General features: G+C 53.5%; 4 protein-coding genes across 7 annotated transcripts; 2 read left to right on the top strand and 2 right to left on the bottom strand.

Moving 5' to 3' along the window:
• Positions 1 to 479: 479 nt before the first annotated feature.
• Positions 480 to 2,919, bottom strand: hint2 (histidine triad nucleotide binding protein 2). 2 transcript variants are annotated; one of them, XM_030370881.1, is made up of 5 exons: positions 2,763 to 2,919; positions 2,348 to 2,524; positions 1,514 to 1,618; positions 1,336 to 1,408; positions 480 to 738 (listed from the first exon to the last, which is right to left on the bottom strand). In XM_030370881.1, exons 1-5 carry the CDS (start codon positions 2,847 to 2,849, stop codon positions 647 to 649), a joined length of 534 nt encoding a protein of 177 aa, XP_030226741.1. In that variant the 5' UTR covers positions 2,850 to 2,919; the 3' UTR covers positions 480 to 646. The 2 variants fall into 2 exon arrangements, with proteins under 2 accessions (XP_030226741.1, XP_030226742.1); XM_030370882.1 differs by having other exon boundaries at positions 2,348 to 2,509.
• Positions 2,920 to 3,146: 227 nt separating this feature from the next.
• Positions 3,147 to 6,381, top strand: mrps30 (mitochondrial ribosomal protein S30). The gene is made up of 5 exons (XM_030370877.1): positions 3,147 to 3,790; positions 4,040 to 4,185; positions 4,276 to 4,381; positions 4,556 to 4,732; positions 5,674 to 6,381. The coding sequence occupies exons 1-5, from the start codon at positions 3,187 to 3,189 to the stop codon at positions 5,940 to 5,942; spliced, it is 1,302 nt and encodes a 433-aa protein (XP_030226737.1). The 5' UTR covers positions 3,147 to 3,186; the 3' UTR covers positions 5,943 to 6,381.
• Positions 6,006 to 11,977, bottom strand: emb (embigin). Of its 3 annotated transcripts, XM_030370879.1 has the most exons (9): positions 11,749 to 11,977; positions 11,296 to 11,376; positions 10,650 to 10,833; positions 9,033 to 9,115; positions 8,570 to 8,706; positions 7,793 to 8,069; positions 7,259 to 7,292; positions 6,999 to 7,089; positions 6,006 to 6,793 (listed from the first exon to the last, which is right to left on the bottom strand). In XM_030370879.1, the coding sequence occupies exons 1-8, from the start codon at positions 11,819 to 11,821 to the stop codon at positions 7,029 to 7,031; spliced, it is 930 nt and encodes a 309-aa protein (XP_030226739.1). In that variant the 5' UTR covers positions 11,822 to 11,977; the 3' UTR covers positions 6,006 to 6,793; positions 6,999 to 7,028. The 3 variants fall into 3 exon arrangements, with proteins under 3 accessions (XP_030226739.1, XP_030226738.1, XP_030226740.1); XM_030370878.1 differs by having other exon boundaries at positions 6,006 to 7,089; XM_030370880.1 differs by having other exon boundaries at positions 6,006 to 7,089; positions 11,296 to 11,373.
• A 2,423-nt stretch (positions 11,978 to 14,400) lies between these two features.
• On the top strand, positions 14,401 to 17,095 carry cplx4b (complexin 4b). The gene is made up of 3 exons (XM_030370883.1): positions 14,401 to 14,683; positions 15,971 to 16,058; positions 16,730 to 17,095. Exons 1-3 carry the CDS (start codon positions 14,619 to 14,621, stop codon positions 16,955 to 16,957), a joined length of 381 nt encoding a protein of 126 aa, XP_030226743.1. The 5' UTR covers positions 14,401 to 14,618; the 3' UTR covers positions 16,958 to 17,095.

The following is a 17,095-nucleotide window of genomic DNA, read 5'->3' as shown; positions in this document are numbered from 1 at the left end:
TCACAAGCGCTACGACCGGAAACGGCAGAATGAATCCTTCACTTCAGTCACAGAAACAAACTGTCACTTCATGTACAGTTCGGACGATTTCAGAGAATCTAGAACAGAGGCCTGCTATTTAAAGGGCTGGAACAAACGTTGTCTCTAGCTCAGGGAACGGGCCCGTGGCAGGCAGTGTTGGACCTATTCCATAACATAAAGTACTCCTTTCTGCTCTGCCTGCTGGATGAATAAATAAAAGTTTACCAATGAGGCAAAACAAATAAGACCACTAAAGACTAAATACCAGTTTGCAGCGTTTTATCAGTTTGGAACCGGTTTTACACAGTACGAATTTATTTCAGAATGAGTCGAAACTAACGGCAAAATAAACTTTGTTTCACTCTTACAAACCGTCTAGTCAGATGGGTTTTGAACTATATGAAGATTAGAGAGACATACAGTTGGTATGGCAACAATCAAAAACGCAAACCCACGTCTAGGTTTACACTCAATCTTTATTTGGATTAAATCACACACATACTACAAAAATATTGACATTTAGATAATCAGAACTCGATTATGCCATGTGTGAAAGGGACTGTCTGGTACACACACACACACACACACACACACACACACACACACACACACACACACACACACTCTATCCCGGGGGCCAGGTCATCTGCCGTCCTCCCAGGACGTGGATGTGGAGGTGATAGACGGACTGGGCCCCATGCGGCCCATCGTTGATCACTGTGGACGACATGAGAAGGAGCAGCATGAAGACAGATGGACACTGTCCTGTACATGAGGACAGATGGACACTGTCCTGTACTGTACATGAGGACAGATGGACACTGTCCTGTACATGAAGACAGATGGACACTGTCCTGTACATGAAGACAGATGGACACATGGCCTACTGTACATGAAGACAGATGGACACAGTCCTACTGTACATGAGGACAGATGGACACAGTCCTACTGTACATGAGGACAGATGGACACTGTCCTACTGTACATGAAGACAGATGGACACATGGCCTACTGTACATGAAGACAGATGGACACAGTCCTACTGTACATGAGGACAGATGGACACTGTCCTACTGTACATGAAGACAGATGGACACATGGCCTACTGTACATGAAGACAGATGGACACAGTCCTACTGTACATGAGGACAGATGGACACAGTCCTACTGTACATGAGGACAGATGGACAGTCCTACTGTACATGAGGACAGATGGACACTGTCCTGTCCTGTCCTGTACTGCACATGAGGACAGAGATGACCCATGTCCTGTAGGTGCCGTCTCCGCTCCAGGGAGGTCAGGTGGCCCCTCACCGACTCTGTAGCCTTCGCTCAAACCCTCCTTCTTGGCCTCATTCTTGGCCACCAGCAGCAGGTGACCCAGAAGCTTATCGTTTGAGAAACAGAAAGACAGACTAGAGTCAGTAGTTTGTTCTAAGGTGCTACTGCTGGAGCTGGTTCCTCCGTCGCTGGGCGCCCCCCGGCCCCCTACCTCAGCATCCCCGTCCCGGGCCGCGCTGATCCGGGGAATCTGGACCTTGGGGATCACCAGGAAGTGGACCGGAGCCTGGGGGGTGATGTCTCTGAAGGCCAGACACTGGGGGACAGACAGGACAGGGATGGGTGAGACAGGACAGACATTGGGGGACAGAGAGGGCAGGGGTGGGTGAGACAGGGCAGACACTGGGGGACAGACAGGACAGACACTGGGGGCAGACAGGACAGGGGTAGGTGAGACAGGACAGACACTGGGGGACAGACAGGACAGGGGTGGGTGAGACAGGACAGACACTGGGGGACAGACAGGACAGACACTGGGGGACAGACAGGGCAGGGGTAGGTGAGACAGGACAGACACTGGGGGACAGACAGGACAGACACTGGGGGACAGACAGGGCAGAGGAATGGTGGGCCTGTTCACCAGTCAGTCCTCGGGGCTCTTTAGGGTTGACTAGCAGATATCCTTGATACAATTCTCAAATGGCGAGAATTGTAAACAAAAAAAAAACAACTTTTCTTTCACGCAGCTCATTGAAGATCTCTGCAGTGACTCTTACTAGTGGGAACTCCTTTGTTGATATCTAGAACAAAACAATTCTGGTTCTGTTGGCTTGGAATAATAACGAGCCAAAATTGAATTTCAGAAATCTGCGATGGAGTTTGAATAGAAGTCTACGTTAAAAGTTGATTTAAGTTGTAATAACGTTAAAGATATACGATGTACTTTTCCACTAGGAAAAAAAATGTTGGAGTTATCGATCATTGATATAAAAGCGGAACCCCTCCTGATAACAACAGGTAGGAGCATGCAGCAGCACGCTTCTACCTTCTCGTCCTCGTAGATGATGTCTGCAGGGAGGCTCTTGTCGATAACCTTGGAGAAGATGGTGGGAGCCGGAGACCCGTACATCCTGCTGGCCTCCTCCGCCAGGCTCACCTCGTCCCGGCGGGAACACAATCCTCTCTGGAGACAACGGCCCAATACAACCTGTGGACAGGTGGGCTTCAAGTAAAGGTGAAGGAAATAACTACCCAGAATCACCCCAGACCTCCAACCTGACCCCCCGATCACCCCAGACCTCCAACCTGACCCCCCGATCACCCCAGACCTCCAACCTGACCCCCCGATCACCCCAGACCTCCAACCTGACCACCTGATCCCCCCAGAGCCAGCGGGCTGGGAGATCGATCAGATCAGTAAGGTGTCTGAGGCCGAACAACACTTCTCATATCAGACCTACCTCTGGTCGGAAGGCGAGCAGTGACGGGGAGCGATGGAGCGCGGTGCTCCCGAAGGAACCGATCCGGAACAATCGACGGGAACCCATGGCTGCAGCGGCAGGTTTGATGCCGTAAAGGTCTGTCTGCCAGATACGCTTCTGCTGCCGTAAAGGGAATCCAAATGCTGAAAACCAACGACTGTCGCAAACAATAATCAACGAATCCATTCATAAACCTTATGAGTAAATACACCTCGGGCCCCAGTGTGTTGGTGTCTATCTGTTATTTAACTCATTTAGGAATCATAATATTATAATTGTGATTTAAATATAACACTCCTACTAACACTCTCCGTGCGGTAGTGGGCGCTGTGGAGACAGGAGGGGGCGTGGTCTAGACGAATGACGACACTAGGAAGAACCAGGGGGGCGTCCGAGTGGAAACATGGCGGCCCGCACACGCTTGTCCTTGCAGTCGTTACTCCGTCGAAATGTGCATTTCTGGAGAACCAAGAGGAGCCTCCACGCTGAGGCGGCCGTGAAGCAGCCCTCCTACCCAGCCGTGGTGCCCTCGCTGACCGCCAAGAGCAAGTCCTCCCTGCGGTACCGCTACGAGCTGCGTCTGGAAGACATCAAAGCCGCGGCCGTGGAGGAGAAGATCCGGCTTCTGACCAGAATACAGCGAAAGAAGTATGTCGTGTTCCCCCAGACGCTGTCGCGTAACGCGGACCAATGGCACCAACACTTCACCAAGACGGCCTACATCCCGGGGCTGCCCGACGTGTACTCCGAGGTCGGACAGCCTCCGGAGGACTCAGCTCCCGCGGTCGGACAGACAGCCCTGCCCGTCATCGGGGAGGACACGTTCGAGGAGATCCGATCCCTGGTCAGTCATGCGGTTCTCCAAGAGCAGTGGTACATGAAGAAGCGGGAGCCCTTCCTTTACCGGCGGCAGGAGCACTTCGTGGAGCCCTTCATGCGGAACCTTGTCGCAGGGGTCACCGGCTGCCTGGCCCAACACAACCCCCTACTGCTCCTGGCGAGCAAAGGTACGCCATGGCCCGTGCAGGTGTTTGTGTGTGTGTGTGTGTGTGTGTGTGTGTGTGTGTGTGTGTGTGTGTGTGTGTGTGTGTGTGTGTGTGTGTGTGTGTGTGTGTGTGTGTGTGTGTGTGTGTGTGTGTGAGATTAATATGCTGCCCACTATCATCTTATAACAGCTTATGATAACCAAAGCGTTGTGCACACAGGATGATGATTCGGTCTCTAGTTAACCCACTGTTTTTAACTCTTCATTCTAGATCTAAAACCTGAGGTGAATTTCTATTGGACGAGAGGTCAGAGGATTATTCCTCGTGGCCATCGAAGGGGCAGAGTTGAGCCAATCAGGTTCCAGATCGATGACAAGCCACACAGTCAAATTAGGATACCTAAGCAACTGCCACAGGTAATCAGACGATTGATTCGGACCAACCACTCGTTTTAAACCGTAACACCTCCTTAACCACCTGATTCTGTCCTGTGGGCGTGTCTCCAGTTTGCTCCGATGGAGGCTGCCTTTGGATTGGACGTACCGGACATCAAAGTGTCCCCCGACATGATGCCTCTGTTCAAACGACAGTACGAAAACCACATCTTCACAGGTAGCGGTGGAGGCGGAGCATAATAATAGATTAAATCGAATGCACCTTCTTAAAAATAACGTGAATAGTCAGAGTTCTCGTGGCTTCAACCAGGTGTGTGTGTGTGTGTGTGTGTGTGTGTGTGTGTGTGTGTGTGTGTGTGTGTGTGTGTGTGTGTGTGTGTGTGTGTGTCAGGGGCCAAGCTGCCGGACCCCTGCGGCTACGGCCACACCCAGTTCCACGTGGTCCAGGACCGGTACCACCGGGCCCGGCTGGGGCGCAGGGGCCAGGAGGACCAGGTGGAGGCGCTGCTGCGCGCCCAGGGCCTGGCCAGCCTCTTCTGCTGGACCGGGGCGCAGGCCGCCTACCAGGGTAGGGGATGGGGGGCTCCTCCCGTTAGTGTGTGTGTGTGTGTGTGTGTGTGTGTTTGTGTGAGGTGGGCCTTGATTCAGATCTGAAGCCGATCTGATTGGCTCAGATCGGTCGGGCGTTTCCCTCTCTTCTGCCCCAGGTCGGTTTTGGCCAATCCTGGCGCTGGAGGCGGCGGTCTGTAGCATATGATTGGCTCTTGAACGCAAACAAAAAACTAGTAAAGTCTAAATGTATTCTATGTAAAATAATAACATAGTATGTTAAGCACTGAGAAAAGCCCTGTTTAAAGACAATAATACAGCTGCACAGAAGCCTTAGAACATCTGGCCTGGTGGGGAGGCTCCTCCACGCCTCGTCCAACAGGGTCACGTTCACCCTCATGTTCTCACCCTCATGTTCTCACCCCACACCCTCATGTTCTCACCCTCATGTTCTCACCCCACACCCTCATGTTCTCACCCTCATGTTCTCACCCTCATGTTCTCACCCTCACACCCTCATGTTCTCACCCCACACCCTCATGTTCTCACCCTCATGTTCTCACCCTCATGTTCTCACCCTCATGTTCACACCCTCACACCCTCATGTTCTCACCCCACACCCTCATGTTCTCACCCTCATCACCCTCATGTTCTCACCCTCATGTTCTCACCCACCCCCTCATGTTCTCACCCCACCCCCTCATGTTCTCACCCCACCCCCTCATGTTCTCACCCCACCCCCTCATGTTCTCACCCACCCCCTCATGTTCTCACCCTCATGTTCTCACCCACCCCCTCATGTTCTCACCCCACCCCCTCATGTTCTCACCCTCATGTTCTCACCCACCCCCTCATGTTCTCACCCTCATGTTCTCACCCCACACCCTCATGTTCTCACCCCACACCCTCATGTTCTCACCCTCATGTTCTCACCCCTCATGTTCTCCCTCTGGTCCTCAGGCTTCTGGGCGCGTGAGGACGTGCCGCGGCCCTTCGTGTCCCAGGCCGTGATCACGGACGGGCAGTTCTTCTCCTTCTTCTGCTACCAGCTCAACACGCTGGCGCTGTCCGTGGACGCGGACGTGGACAACCCCCGGAGGAACGTGCTGTGGGGCACGGAGAGCCGGCGTCTGTTCCAGGGCGTGGAGGACGGCCGCGTGGTCGGTCTGGACGACGGTGTGCTGCGGCTGCTGGTCCAGTTCCTCATGAACAGGCCCCTGGAGGCTTGAGCGCCCTGGGGGGGCCCTCAGCGCCCTGGGGGGGGCCCTGGAGGCCTGAACGGCATGGTGGGGGGGGGGCTTATAGACCTGACTGCTCCTGGGTCGATCCTAGACCCCCGTCCGGTCCTGGGTCTGTCCTAGGCCCCCGTCCGGTCCTGGGTCGGTCCTAGACCCCCGACAGGTCCTGGGTCGGCCCCTGTAAAGGGAGTGGCCCGTGGTCTATTCCAGGCCCCTCTGATTCTGACGATAAAGGGATCATGTTGAGGACACTTCGGTTGGAACCATGTTATCAAGAATTCAGAACCTCAAAGACTTGATCCCACCAAGGGGCTTGGAGAGTGGCGAGGACGGGGGATGAGTTGGAGGAACCACATCCAGCGCTGTATATTTATGCTTGAGAAGACTGCAAATTGTGTTCATGCCTCGATAAATTAATGCTTTTGAAGTAGTCCATGTGTGTTTTACTGTAATCCACCGCACCACAATATTAATCTAGTAATGTTTGGTTTGGTTGAACAAGGTTAGTCCAGTAAACAGTATAATGGGTGTCAGTGAGTAATGGGTTAGCTGCATCATTCATGTCTTCATGGAATTCAGCTTTCCTCCACTAGGGGGGGTGTTGTGTTGGGCAACAAATAATTAGAATCTGAATCAAACTCTTTAGTACCTTTTTTTTATTTGGATATTTGACGCTTGAAAAGGTTTTTGGTTGCACGTTATGAGTGCTACAGGCACAGCCTCTTGAGGAGGGATATTCTGAGCTGAAAGGTTGAGAAGAGAAGCAGTTGTTTGCCGATGTGTAGAGCAGGTAAAGCCTCATGATCAGCAGTCTAGCTGGTACTTTTGGACCGTTTAAGGCACTGTGAAAAAGTGTTAAACACCGGTATAATGAGCGCTGAATTAGTCACTGAAACAAAGTCAAAATTAAATAGATTTGGTTCCAAAGATAACATTAATATTTGGAGTTTGAGCGAACTCCAATCCAAAGTGAGACTGGTCTGAGGTCGGTCCACATTAGTTCATAAAGCTCTGTTCTGTTGATAATACAATGATCCACAAACACACTTCCTGGGCAAGAGGAATCCGATGGGCCGGTCAGACCTTCCGCTGCCTGGTGGAAGAATCCGTGACCTCTCCACCGGCGTCGTCGGGGGTCCTGAACACAGACGGGGAGACGGAGTCAAGACCCAGGGGAGGGGTGCCCTCCCCAGGGCTCAGACAGACCAACCTGCATGTGTGTGGAGGATGGCCTGACTGCCCACAGGAGGGCGCTGCAGGTAGGAGGGTCTGCTGTATGAATAGTACAAAAGTGCAACAATACTCACAGTTTATGAGCTTGGTCATCACTCAATGTATTATCTGTGAAGAAAAGAGCAGCCATTGATGCAGGGTTTAAAGTGTCACTACCTTCTGTGATTTATCAGAACCATCACTTTACTGACGGGAGGAGACAGGAGGTCTGGCCTGTGGGGGTTCTAAAGGCTTAGTTATGGCTCCACGTCGACGCAACGCAAGAGGGTTTTGGACCCCTTACGTCTTTGCAGACCCTCCTTGCGTCCGCCGCAAGGTCCTGACATGTGCCTCCTGAAAAGATTGTCGAGGTGACACAGCAGCAAGGGCTGTGATTGGTCCGCTACCCGAAACCTGACGCAGAACCAAAACAGGTTCAAGACCGCATCGAAACTTCGGGTGGTCATTGCGTTGCATCAACGTGGGAACATAACTGAGCCTTAATACTTGGGGTTCCAGGTGGTGTGTGTGTACCCCTTAGAGAGGTCTAAGACTCTTGGTCCCAGGTGGTCTGGGTCACAGGTAGTCTGGGGTTCCCGATGGTCTGGGGTTCCAGATGTTGTCCGTACCGGGTTGCGGCCCGTGGGCCTTGGTCCTCTCGTACAGCAGGATGAGGGAGACCAGGACCAGCACCTCGCCCACGATCACCAGGAAGGGCTTCAGCGGCTCCAGGAAGGTGATGACCCGGAGGTCCACGCGGCTCAGGGTCACGCTGATGTCGTACACCGCCCCGCAGTAGTAGGCCCCGGAGTCCGCCTCCGTCAGGTTCCGCACCGTCAGCTTGGTCTTCCCCTCCTGGTTGTGGATCTGGTACCGGGGGGAGTCCGGCTCAGGGTCTAGGAGCTCCTGGGAGGACGATGGGGAACAAGGACCAGCGCACTCAGACACATGCGGGTCAGTAGACCTCAGGGCGGACTTCAGGCCACCCCGTCAAAGACTCCAGACTGACTCAGATTTGGGGTCAAGGTTCCAGACTGACTCAGACTTGGGGTCAAAGACTCCAGACTGACTCAGACTTGGGGTCAAAGACTCCAGACTGACTCAGACTTGGGGTCAAAGACTCCAGACTGACTTGCATCTGAAGACTTACGAACATCTCTGATGTACATAAACGATGACCTTTAAAGCTCCACTGCAAAGCAAATTGTTAGCTGATTTCAGTGACTTGGTCAAGTGGGTTGCTGCCCTTTCAATACGTAGCAGTACGATATCAAAGGCCCCGTTCAGGAAGCTTTAGGACTACTATGTGTTGATTATTATCACGTCCCTGTACACGCCGTATACTGTGTGTGTAATGTGTGTTGCGTTAACAGCAGGACGTGAACACGAATGAAGGGTTCAGCCACCTTGTCGGTTCCGTTGGCCCGGTACCAGGTCCAGGAGTTGGGTTGGGGCTTGGTGTCTTCCATCTTGCATTGGAGGACCACAGAGTCGCCCACGTAGCTGACGATGGGCTTATCTCTCACCTCCCCGACCCGCGGCGCTGGAACACAGACGTGACAATATCAGGATGCCTCCGTTCATACGTACGTCTAACAGGCAGCCGGAGGTTGCTCAAGGGACGCATCTGAAGTCGGTGCTTCCTTCTCTTCTCAGTTCCTTTCTTACGGTCAAGCCTCACGGCCTACGTCCTATTGGAGCCCGTTCTGGCCCATAGGGGGTGCTTATCCCTCTTTCTATTAGGTGCTCTCTCCAATGACATCTGACCAATCAGGATCAGGACTGATATTCCAGGCGTGTGATTGGGTCATGGAGGTGTCCTCATAACTGTTTAATATTTAATAATATTAAACATTACATAATATTTACCTGCCAAAATGAAGTCTACTTCCGCTTGATTGTCGAAGACACAGGAGTAATTACCCAAGCCCTCTTCATCAGTGATGCTGAACCTGAACCAGAGAAACACAGCAGTTGGGTCCCCAGTTTTTCTTAAGCATTTGTTTTTGATACATCATTTATTTAGCCTTCCATGTTGATTATTGAACTGTACGCCCCCCTCTGAGACCACCATCCATACCCGTCTTTTTAGTGGATTAAGATTAAATTAAAACATCATAAAATTAAACTGCAAAAGAAGAGCAGTGAGCGTCTGATCACCAGCTGTGAGCGGCTTAGGGATGGCCTACATCAGACACAATGGACCAGGGCACCGGAGACAATGGGGGCCTGTCTGAGGCGAGCCAGAGGCATGGGGAACGTACGATGGTAAACACACACTTCTGTCAGTACTCACGCCCGTCGGAGGTCATACTGCTGTCAGTACTCACGCCCGTCGGAAGTCATACTGCCGTCAGTACTCACGCCCGTCGGAGGTCATACTGCCGTCAGTACTCACGCCCGTCTGAGGTCATACTGCCGTCAGTACTCACGCCCGTCGGAGGTCATACTGCCGTCAGTACTCACGCCCGTCTGAGGTCATACTGCCGTCAGTACTCACGGCGGTCTGAGGTCATACTGCCGTCAGTACTCACGCCCGTCGGAGGTCATACTGCCGTCAGTACTCACGCCCGTCTGAGGTCATACTGCCGTCAGTACTCACGGCGGTCTGAGGTCATACTGCCGTCAGTACTCACGCCCGTCTGAGGTCATACTGCCGTCAGTACTCACGCCCGTCTGAGGTCATACTGCCGTCAGTACTCACGCCCGTCTGAGGTCATACTGCCGTCAGTACTCACGCCCGTCTGAGGTCATACTGCCGTCAGTACTCACGGCGGTCTGAGGTCATACTGCCGTCAGTACTCACGGCCGTCTGAGGTCATACTGCCGTCAGTACTCACGCCCGTCTGAGGTTATACTGCCGTCAGTACTCACGTCCGTCTGAGGTTATACTGCCGTCAGTACTCACGGCGGTCTGAGGTTATATTGAAGTCAGTACTCACGCCTGTCTGAGGTCATACTGCCGTCAGTACTCACGCCCGTCTGAGGTCATACTGCCGTCAGTACTCACGCCCGTCTGAGGTTATACTGCCGTCAGTACTCACGTCCGTCTGAGGTTATACTGCCGTCAGTACTCACGTCCGTCTGAGGTTATACTGCCGTCAGTACTCACGCCTTTCTGAGGTTATACTGCCGTCAGTACTCACGTCCGTCTGAGGTTATACTGCCGTCAGTACTCACGGCGGTCTGAGGTCATACTGCCGTCAGTACTCACGCCCGTCTGAGGTCATACTGCCGTCAGTACTCACGCCCGTCTGAGGTTATACTGCCGTCAGTACTCACGCCCGTCTGAGGTCATACTGCCGTCAGTACTCACGCCCGTCTGAGGTTATACTGCCGTCAGTACTCACGGCCGTCTGAGGTTATACTGCCGTCAGTACTCACGCCCGTCTGAGGTTATACTGCCGTCAGTACTCACGCCCGTCTGAGGTTATACTGCCGTCAGTACTCACGCCCGTCTGAGGTTATACTGCCGTCAGTACTCACGCCCGTCTGAGGTTATACTGCTGGTTCTCCAGCAGCACGGGGCGCCGGCTGTCCGCCAGCTCAGACCCGTCCTTCCTCCAGAAGCCGGAGATGTTGTGCGGTCGGTCCTGGCTGCCGGTCCAGGTGCACTCCAGGGCCAGCGTCAGGGGCCGCACCACCTGGACCTCCTCCACCTGGCTCTCCCCTGTGAGGAGGGCGGAGGTACCGCGTCAGAAAGACCCACACCGGCTAGATTCAGACGCTCAGGTTCAATCGCCACGGCACCAAGGAGCTCAGAGGAGAGTGGCGAGGATGGGGATGGGTTGTGGGAACCACATCCAACGCTGTCGATTTATGCTTGAAAAGACTGCATATTGGGTTCATGCCTCGATAAATTAATGCTTTTGAAGTAGACCTTGTGTGTTTCATGGTAATCATCCAGACCACAATATTCATCTAGTAGTGTTTGATTTGGAGGAACAAGTGTAGTCCAGTATACAGACTAGTAGTCCATGTCAGACTAGTCGTGACTTGAGTTAACACTGGTCGACGGAATGTTTCAGCCAGCGGGTGTCGTCTGCTCCCCCCCTCCTGAGTGAGACTCTACCAGCAGATCACACATGGAGGGCAACAAGGACAGGAGTGACGCCCGGCCAGCAGGCCTTACCTTTGAACACCACACTCCTCACGTCTGAGCTGAGCGGGGGTCCGGAGACCACCGGGGGCAGGGTGGAGCCGGGTCCCCCTGCTTCCCAGTAAACAAGCAGACAAAACCAGTTCACCCACTAAAACATGTGCTGGTTAGTTGAAGACGATGAACTCCTTTTCTCGATCAAGTTCAACACACACACACACACACACACACACACACAGTGTGTGTCTACAGCACAGACTGTCTCGCCCAGTGTCGTGTAAACGGTGCGTCTGAAGGAATGGCAGCCCCGCTGCAGAACCTCATCAGCCCCGCTGCCCATCTCTCCTCACAAGGTCACTCCCTTCAGCAGTCAGAGACATGCAGTGCAATGCTAACACAGCCCCATCACACACACACACACACACACACACACACACACACACACACACACACACACACAGTCCTAAACGAGAAACAGCGGTTTACTTGAATGGGTGCCCCCCCAGGAGAGGGACAGCAGCAGCAGCCGAGCGCAGAGCTTCACCCCGGAGTGCAGCATGGTCCTCCTGTAGGCTGTGTTCTGTCAGTCTGGTGGCGGAGGGGGGATTAGGGACCCAGTCTGCCTCCGTCTCTCTCCTCTCCTCTCTGTCGGTACAGCAGCTCACGCTGGTGTGCGGTCTGCAGGCTCCCATCCTGCTCCCCCCTCCCTTCCTGTCTCAGCGGTACAGAGTGACGCAGTAGACACCACCGTCTGCCTGTTCCCCAGCAGCACCCTTCATTATGAAGCCCCAGAGCATCGTCACTGCTCTCCCAGGGGGCTCGTGCTCACAGCGCGACCGCCCGGCCACAAACAGACAGGAAAGACCACCGACTCTTATTACTATATTACTATGTACTGTACTTTATTACTATATTACTATATACTGTACTTTATTACTATATTACTATATACTGTACTTTATTACTATATACTGTACTTTATTACTATATACTGTACTATATTACTATATACTGTACTATATTACTATATACTGTACTTTATTACTATATTACTATATACTGTACTATATTACTATATACTGTACTTTATTACTATATTACTATATACTGTACTTTATTACTATATTACTATATACTGTACTTTATTACTATATTACTATATACTGTACTATATTACTATATACTGTACTTTATTACTATATTACTATATACTTTACTTTATTACTATATTACTATATACTGTACTATATTACTATATACTGTACTATATTACTATATACTGTACTTTATTACTATATACTGTACTATATTACTATATACTGTACTTTATTACTATATTACCATATACTGTTAAGTGATGAGCAGGTCTGGGGAAACACCTGATCCTCCATCGCTCTTCTACTTAATACCAGTACTAGGATTTATTTATATTTACTCAATGCTATGAAGTTACCAGTTGTAACTCATTAAGGGGTGCCTCCCGCCCTCTCTGGGCCCCCTTCACACGGGTCTCAGTCAGACAGCATCTGAGAGACAGAAGGCTGTGGGCCGACGCAGAGACATCAGCCCCCCGATCAGCTCCATGGGCCCCGCCCGCCTGTTGATCCAGCCCCCCGATCAGCTCCATGGGCCCCGCCCGCCTGTTGATCCAGCCCCCCGATCAGCTCCATGGGCCCCGCCCGCCTGTTGATCCAGCCCCCCGATCAGCTCCATGGGCCCCGCCCGCCTGTTGATCCAGCCCCCCGATCAGCTCCATGGGCCCCGCCCGCCTGTTGATCCAGCCCCCCGATCAGCTCCATGGGCCCCGCCCGCCTGTTGATCCAGCCCCCCGATCAGCTCCATGGGCCCCGCCCGCCTGTTGATCCAGCCCCCCGATCAGCTCCATGGGCCCCGCCCGCCTGTTGATCAGCCCCCCGATCAGCTCCATGGGCCCCGCCCGCCTGTTGATCCAGCCCCCCGATCAGCTCCATGGGCCCCGCCCGCCTGTTGATCAGCCCCCCGATCAGCTCCATGGGCCCCGCCCGCCTGTTGATCCAGCCCCCCGATCAGCTCCATGGGCCCCGCCCGCCTGTTGATCCAGCCCCTCCAGGGAGAGGAGCCCAGGCCCATGAAGGCCGTCCCAACCCTAGGGGTCGCTGCTCTGTCTTTGCCATCCTTCCCTTCAGATGGACTGATATTGTTTCAGGAATGTTTCAATAGATTCACACCTGACAGACCAACGGCGGAGTCAGCCATGCAAGGCGACAGGCAGCTGGTCAGGGGCAGTCAGGGTGAGGTCTCTTACCCAGGGACACCTCCACACTCAGCGAGGGGGAGCCGGGGATCCAACTAGCAGCTTTCTGGTTAACAGTCAACCCGCTCTACCGGTCTCTGGTCTGGACCCGGTCTCTGGTCTGGACCCGGTCTCTTGTCTGGACCCGGTCTCTGGTCTGGACCCGGTCTCTGGTCTGGTCTATGGTCTGGACCCGAGACCGGGAAGTCGTCCTGCTGGGGGTCAGGAGACAGGGCTGCTGCAGGCCCCCCATGTCTCTGACTCTGGGACCTGTCCTCCTGCAGCCCCCCCGTCCCCCTCTCTGGGACCTGTCCTCCTGCAGCCCCCCCGTCCCCCTCTCTGGGACCTGTCCTCCTGCAGCCCCCCCGTCCCCCTCTCTGGGACCTGTCCTCCTGCAGCCCCCCCGTCCCCCTCTCTGGGACCTGTCCTCCTGCAGCCCCCCCGTCCCCCTCTCTGGGACCTGTCCTCCTGCAGCCCCCCCGTCCCCCTCTCTGGGACCTGTCCTCCTGCAGCCCCCCCGTCCCCCTCTCTGGGACCTGTCCTCCTGCAGCCCCCCCGTCCCCCTCTCTGGGACATGTCCTCCTGCATGTCTCTGACTCTGGGACATGTCCTGGCAGGCAGGCGGCCCTCTTATGTAAACGGGTTAATCCCCCGTCGTCACGTGCAGACGGGAGCCAGCAGCGTGTTGCGGCCCCCGCCTGCATCAGGTCCCTGATTGGCCGCCCCTGCCGTCCTGCCTGGGTGACCCCGTGTGTGGACCAGAGGGCTCAGAGGAGGGACTCCATCTGCCCCCGGATCAGGCTCTCCACAGACAGAGTGTCTGACGGAGGGATGCACCGCCACACGCCACACGCCACACCGCCACACCGCCACACCGCCACACGCCACACTACCAGACCGCCACACGCCACACCGCCACACGCCACACAGAGGGAGTCTTCTCCGTCCAGTCGGCCTCAGCTTGTGGAGGTAAAAACTCAAACTAAGAGGCAGTGAGGAGAAAGGTCCCCGCGGGACCCTCGACCGCAGGGCGTACAGAAGCCCTGCTGCATTCTGGGAGGAGGACAGGAGGAGCCCGGGCGCCATGACGACCACAGAGATGACCCGCGAGCAGCAGGAGGAGTACCAGAAACAGCTGGTGGAGGAGAAGTAAGTCCCCCTGAACCCTGACCTCTGGTGGGTCACATGGTACGGAGCCTGGAGGGGTACGGTAGGGATGAAGAGGAGGGTGAAGGAGGAGGAGACGAAGAGAGGGGAGGAGAGGAGAGGAGGGGAGGAGAGGAGGAGGAGAGGAAGGTGGAGGAGGAGAGGAGAGGAGAGGAGGAGAGGAGGAGAGGAAGGTGGAGGAGGAGAGGAGGAGAGGAGAGGAGGGGAGAAGGAGAGGAAGGTGGAGGAGGAGAGGAGGAGGAGAGGAGGAGAGGAGGAGGAGAGGAAGGTGGAGGAGGAGAGGACGGGAGAGGAGGAGAGGAGGAGAGGAAGGTGGAGGAGGAGAGGAGGAGGAGAGGAAGGTGGAGGAGGAGAGGAGGAGGAGAGGAAGGTGGAGGAGGAGAGGAGGAGAGGAGTGGAGGAGAGGAGAGAGGGAGGAGAGGAGGAGAGGAGGAGGGGAGGAGGGGAGAGGAGGAGAGAGGAGAGGAGGAGAGGAGGGTGGAGGAGGAGAGGAGGAGAGGAGAAGTGGTGCACTGAGTAGGAGGGTTCTGTCTATGACGGTTTGAGGACAATTCTATTTTTAAGCTTTGACAATTATGCCAAATTCAAGAAATGTATAATTAGAATAACAGCAGATGTTATTTTCAGGTTGATATTCAATGTCACTACTAGTGTTTCCCACCAAAGACAGTTAATCAGTGCATGGTGTGGTGTTATGACTGCTCTTGGTATGAAATGAGGAGGACTTAAGGTTCTTGGATGTTTCATCACAGAAGAATAGGATGCAAACAGCAGGATTCATGTTACAGGTCCTTCATAACTAGCATGAGGGCTGAGAGTGAAGGAGGAAACAGGATATCTACCCCAGTATTATATCAGAACAGATATATAGATATACACGTACCTCTCAGTCTCCCTCATTCTAGACAAAAGTACATTCCTGCTCACCAACATTTTATTACTAATGTTATATAAACTTATCAAAAATCAAAAATCTACTACTGTACTGTGTGTCTAGCTGGCATTATCATAAATCATACGATATGATAATATATTATAATATATACTATAATATATCATAAATGATACCATATGATAATATAATGATGATGAATATAATAGATAATAATTGATGCTATAATATATCATAAATGATACCATATGATAATATATCATAAATGATAATATATAAGGATACCATATTCTAATCTAATATCTAATGATAGCCTGTGAAAGCCCCCCCAAGGGGAGCGCTGATCACTAATCCTCTGAGTGACGTCTGACCGGCAGGGGGGAGCGGGACGCCGAGTTCCTCGTCAAGAAAGCGGAGCGAGCAGCACTACGCTCCTGTCTGAGGGACAAGTACAGGCTGCCCAAGGTGACACGCACACGCACACGCACGCACACGCACGCACACGCACGCACACACACGCACACACGCACACACGCACACACACGCACACACGCACACACGCACACACGCACACACACACACACGCACACGCACACGCACACACACACACACACACACACACACACACACACGCACACGCACACACACACGACTATAGATCAGCATCTCTGGCGTCTGCGTGTTGACACTCCCATGGTGATAGGCTTACTGCCGATAGAGCATGGATAGTGACGCAACACACACACACACAACTACACACAAACATCAGTACACAGACCCAGCCAGACACGCACACACATACACACACACACAAACATCAGTACACAGACCAAGCCAAACACGCACACACACACACACACACACAAACATCAGTACACAGACCAAGCCAAACACGCACACATACACACACAAACATGCACGCACACACACACACACACACACACACACACACACACACACACACACACACACACACACACACACACACACACACACACACACACACAGACCCAGCCAGACTCACACACACTAACTCATAGACTCTTCTGGCCTCACCTTTGAAAAGAGAATTGATGCAAAATCTTAAGGCTCCATCATAAGACTCCATTACCCATAATGCCCTGTTCCCCGTGCAGAGCGAGCGTGACGACAGCATCCTGGAGCAGGCGGGGGACGAGGTGGACGTCCCGGAGGAGCTGCTGTCCATGGTGGAGGGCGAGGGGGGGGAGGAGGAGCAGAGCGCCTCCCTGCTGGGTCACATGAGCACCCTGCAGAACATGGACATGGACCAGATGAAGGAGAAGGCCTCGGCCACCGTCACAGGGCTGCGCTCCAAGGCCGAGGACAAGTGCCACGTCATGTGACCTGGTACTGCTCTGGTGCTGCTCTGGTGCTGCTCTGGGACCCGTCCTGCTCTGGTGCAGTACTGGTCTGGTACTGGTTGGTACTGGTCTGGTACTGGTTGGTACTGGTTGGTACTGGTTGGTTCTGGTCTGGTACTG

Source organism: Gadus morhua, chromosome 11 (assembly GCF_902167405.1).
Source record: "Gadus morhua chromosome 11, gadMor3.0, whole genome shotgun sequence".
In the NCBI taxonomy this organism is placed as follows: Eukaryota; Metazoa; Chordata; class Actinopteri; order Gadiformes; family Gadidae; genus Gadus; species Gadus morhua.
The sequence above is the reverse complement of the archived record's forward strand: the minus strand, read 5'-3'. Positions and strand labels throughout refer to the sequence as shown.